We start from the raw sequence: 4,330 nt of genomic DNA, 5'->3' as shown, positions 1-4,330 counted from the left end.
AGGATGGATAGATGGCTTTTGCTAATAGATAAAACTTTAAGTGCTTTTAAAATTATACTGAGTGAGCTTTCAGCATTTGAAAATGCTAATGTCCACCTGTCACGATAACAAATTTTGCTGGGCGATTAATTGCCACAGAAATTATTGCGATAAGCGATAATATTGCCGTTTTTCAACTAATAATATTATTTTTTTTTTTTTTTTTTCCGGCTGTTAGCAGCTGGCGTCAGCGTCAAACGCATTCTCCAAGAACATAATGGCATAATAATGCACGTACACCCTTTCGAAGAACAATAAACATTTATTTTTAGAGAACACTGGAACTGGAAGTCTGGAAAACATTTAAAATATCCAGAATAAATTAACAAAACAACCAAAAACAATAAATAAAATCTATTTTAACAAAAATTTCTCTTGAATAAAAACCAAACACAACCAAAAACAATAAATAAAATTGAAACACTAAATAAAAAGGATGTAAACAAGATTGCACTTCAAAAAATAATAAATATTAGGCTCAGACATACAGGCAAAACTGTCAGTTAGGACCTTTGTGCAAACGAACAACAAAAAACATGACAGAAAGCAGATGCCTCAACAGGTCATAGGCAAATCTGTAGCAACTTTAGTCTTGCAGATTCCGAGCAAGAAATACCAACATGTTGACTTTGTGTGGCTTAAGGCAGGATCTCTCAGGAGTAGCAATGTTGCCAGCTGTGCTAAACATTCTCTCTGAGCTGGTGCTTGTTGCACAAATGCACATGTATTTTTGGGCCAACTTTGCCATCAAAGGAAATTTTCTTTGATTGTCATGCCACCACATTAAGGGATCACAAGCTGCATCAATTGCATCTTCTTGGAGGAATTTGGTCAGCTCTGTATCAGCCTGCACTCTTTTCGGTAATGAAGCCTGGGTCTGACTTGTGAGATGAGCTTTTCTGTTTTGAAGAAGGTCACTCAGCCTCTTCTTCTTGGTGGGTGCGGCAGCAGTAGGTTCACCCATGTTTCCTCCAGCAGCTTGGCTGCAGCTCTCACTACTGGCACCTTCTCCAATTTCTTCTGGCCCTTGTATGTCCAGTAGCTCTTGGACAAGTTGTTGTTTGACATCATCCAATGCCTCTGCCTCCTCCATGCTGCCACGATACCTTGGATCCAAGATGGTGGCCTTTCTCAGAAGGACTTGGATTGCAGGTGATTTGTACTTTTCAGTCAGGACCCTGCACATCCTTTCTTTAATGCTGGCTGTCAGTGCAGTGTCATCGGGGCCTGGAGAGAGAAGGTCGTCTTTAATCAGTTCCAGCACAGGTTTAACTGAGGACACTGTGACGTATTTTTCCCCTGAGAGGATGTCTGTTAAGTCAGCTAGTGGTTTCATTGCTGCGTTGATGGACTCCAACACAGAAACATCCTGCCAGGTTGGATTGAGGTGGCTATATTTTCTGTCTTGAACCAGGACACTTCTTATGGCTGGGAGTTGCTCGAGCACCCTCTCTACCATCTTCTGCTTAGTGCCCCATCGTGTGACAACATCCTGTGGGAAAGATAATATTGTTCTTGTTCATTAGTTAGTCTATATCAACGTTCTTAAACAAATAATACTTTTTACATTTCCATTATTTATCATTATTAATTTGTATGTTATATTATTTTTATATGCCAGTGCATACGACTACAGTCTCAATTAGATTCTACAGGTTAAGAAGGTGAAATCGCCTGGCGTGCCAAGCTGCGACCGAACCGGCTCGGCAGTGTAGAAAGACCTATAGGGTTCGAGTTAGGTGGGAGCCAGTGGGAGCTGAGCTCCCATAGAGAGAGGTCTGGCTCCCATGAAAGCAGTAAACTCAAATATCTGTGGGGGTCTAGGAAAATACAGCAGCATATTATTGTAATTACCAATAAAGCTATTTTCCCTTCCACATGCAGAGTTATATTGACGTTAAGTGGGATAATAGAACGCCGGTCATTATCGGGAAAATAAGCCCAGACAGGGCGAACCCGTTTCAGCACCATGTCAGTGGACAGGTACAATACGATTGTCGCATTCACCCAGTCAGTACATTCATCTCGTCATACACTGTACCATCAACTCAGTGCCATTGTATACATTAGATGCATTAAATTAAACTATCAATGAATTAAACATCACTCACCAGTATTAGACTGTGTTGGGGGAGATTAGCTTCACTCTGTGCCTTCCTCAGGTCTCTCCTCTTAAGCCAGCTCAGGTTGAATGCGTTGACCAAATTTTTACAGAGTCCTATTGCACGCGCTGTCCGATCTTTGTCGCCGTCCAGACCATGGCACACAGCAAGGTGGAGGTTGTGGCCAAAGCAATTGAGCCAGGACCAGCCAAGATTCCTTATTGCAGCAACAATGTTAGCACCATTATCTGTAGTGATGCAGACTAGTTTGTGCTCATCCAGTCCCCAGTCTGCTAAAGCAGACTTCAGGTTTTCTCCAAGGATGTCAGCAGTATGATTATCTGGGACATATCTGGTCTCTAAACACTTGGAGTGCAGGGTCCAGTCAGCAGTTATGTAGTGTATGGTCAAGCTCAGATAGGGGGTCATGTTTGTACTTGACCACATATCTGTAGTGGCAGAGTAAAATTGGATGTCTTTCATCTCCTTTAGTATCTCGTCTTTTACACTGTTGTACAGTTGTGGAATTGCCGTTTGTGACACGTATGTTCTCCCAGGCAATTCGTACTGGCTGTCAAATGTTTGCAGCATTCGTCGAAATGCAGGCTTTTCCACGATACTAAAGGGCATCATCTCTCTAGCGATGAAGCGAACTACACAGTCAGTGAGCGCGCACCATTTTGCACTGTCCTGTTTGTACTTCGTTTGCCGACTAAACGCCGCAGTGATTGTGGACTGTCGGGAAGACGGAGGGTTCCCGCCTGTTTGTTTTTTCCCAAGCTGGGAAAACTGCATCGGGTGATTGTGTTTGAGGTGAAGACTCAGGTTGGTTGTATTGGCGCGTTTTGTTAATATGGTTTTCAAACAAATGCGACATGTCGGCTCGCTCAGGTTAGTTGGTTCGCCCCGGCCGTTGGGTTTGAAGCCGAAGTGCTCCCACACGGCAGCCGTCGCATTCGGCTTAGACACCAACGCCATATTTTTATTCCTCTAAATTCGCTTGCACTCCTTGTTCGATTGCACTCCTTCTCCGTCCATGTCCTTCTCACGGGGCTCTCACTGCGCGTGTAACGCCAGGGCTCGCGCCTCCCACAGACCATGCAACAAGTGACTGAGGGGGTTTACTCCTTGTGCTCTGTGATTATGAGCCCGAGCCCGATTTCAACCCGACATTTGTTACTTAGGCCTACTCTGCTGAATATATCTATAAATATATATAATGTATAGAACGCCGGTCATTATCGGGAAAATAAGCCCCGACAGGGCGAACAGGACACCGACGCGCAGCGGAGGTGTCTTGCTTCGCCCTGAAGGGCCGGCGACATTCTATACATTATCCCGCTTATTACACGGCTACTTGCCAAAACGAAAAAATAACTACACATGGTGTGTCTTTTTACAATTTATTCGTTAGCAGCATTCGTACTGTTGATCAGCAGAGAAATAGTCCGCCAAAGACGTCGCTAAGCTACCAAAGACTCTGGGGTTGACAAGTTACCGGACTACTATCATGCAAGTGAACGGAGCGTTCCACGGTATTGAGAAGACCCGTGTAATAAAGGCCTATAATATTTATATTTATGGCATAGATTTCTTCTCAGATTAGGCCAATAAAGCAATGATATAAAAAAATATATATATATCCTATGGAAATTATCGCGGCCAGCAAAAAATTATCGCTCATTTTAATTTATCGCGCGATTAATTGATTTATTTGACATATTACTCATTATAATACTTTATATTGTTTGTAAGTTGCTCTATGCCAAACAACAATGTTCTGAACGTCTTCTTGTTTGTTCATACATTTGTTTTACTCACTCCCTCCCCATTTAAACTGTGTACAGACCCACTAGCTCTCTGTAATGTATTTTAGATGTAAAATGGCCTAAAACTCCCTTTATATCAATGAACTACAGCGACAGCCCATAAAGACAGTCAACATTAACTTACACACATATTAATGTTTACTGTTGGTCCATGTAGCAGTAGCTACAAGCTAGCAGGCTAATGCTACAAGCTAGCACGCTAACGCTACAAGCTAGCAGCCTCGCCTGCATCGTGATATTAATGATGCTAATTTCACTTTGAATAACTGAATCCAGTAGTTCAAGTACTTACACAGTGTGTGCAGCGTGAAGCCTCGGGTTCATCAGCCCGTTCCTGTCGTTGTGTCTCGTGAGTCTCGG

General features: G+C 42.9%; 1 protein-coding gene across 1 annotated transcript; it reads right to left on the bottom strand.

The window, feature by feature from the left end:
• Positions 1–214: 214 nt before the first annotated feature.
• LOC129116251 (E3 SUMO-protein ligase ZBED1-like) lies at positions 215–3,119 on the bottom strand. Its single transcript, XM_054627245.1, has 2 exons — positions 2,151–3,119; positions 215–1,531 (listed from the first exon to the last, which is right to left on the bottom strand). Exons 1-2 carry the CDS (start codon positions 3,117–3,119, stop codon positions 626–628), a joined length of 1,875 nt encoding a protein of 624 aa, XP_054483220.1. The 3' UTR covers positions 215–625.
• Between the last annotated feature and the right edge of the window lie 1,211 nt (positions 3,120–4,330).

This window comes from Anoplopoma fimbria, unplaced genomic scaffold, assembly GCF_027596085.1.
Source record: "Anoplopoma fimbria isolate UVic2021 breed Golden Eagle Sablefish unplaced genomic scaffold, Afim_UVic_2022 Un_contig_8115_pilon_pilon, whole genome shotgun sequence".
NCBI lineage: Eukaryota > Metazoa > Chordata > Actinopteri > Perciformes > Anoplopomatidae > Anoplopoma > Anoplopoma fimbria.
Note: the sequence above shows the minus strand (reverse complement) of the source record. Positions and strands in the feature narration are given on the sequence as shown.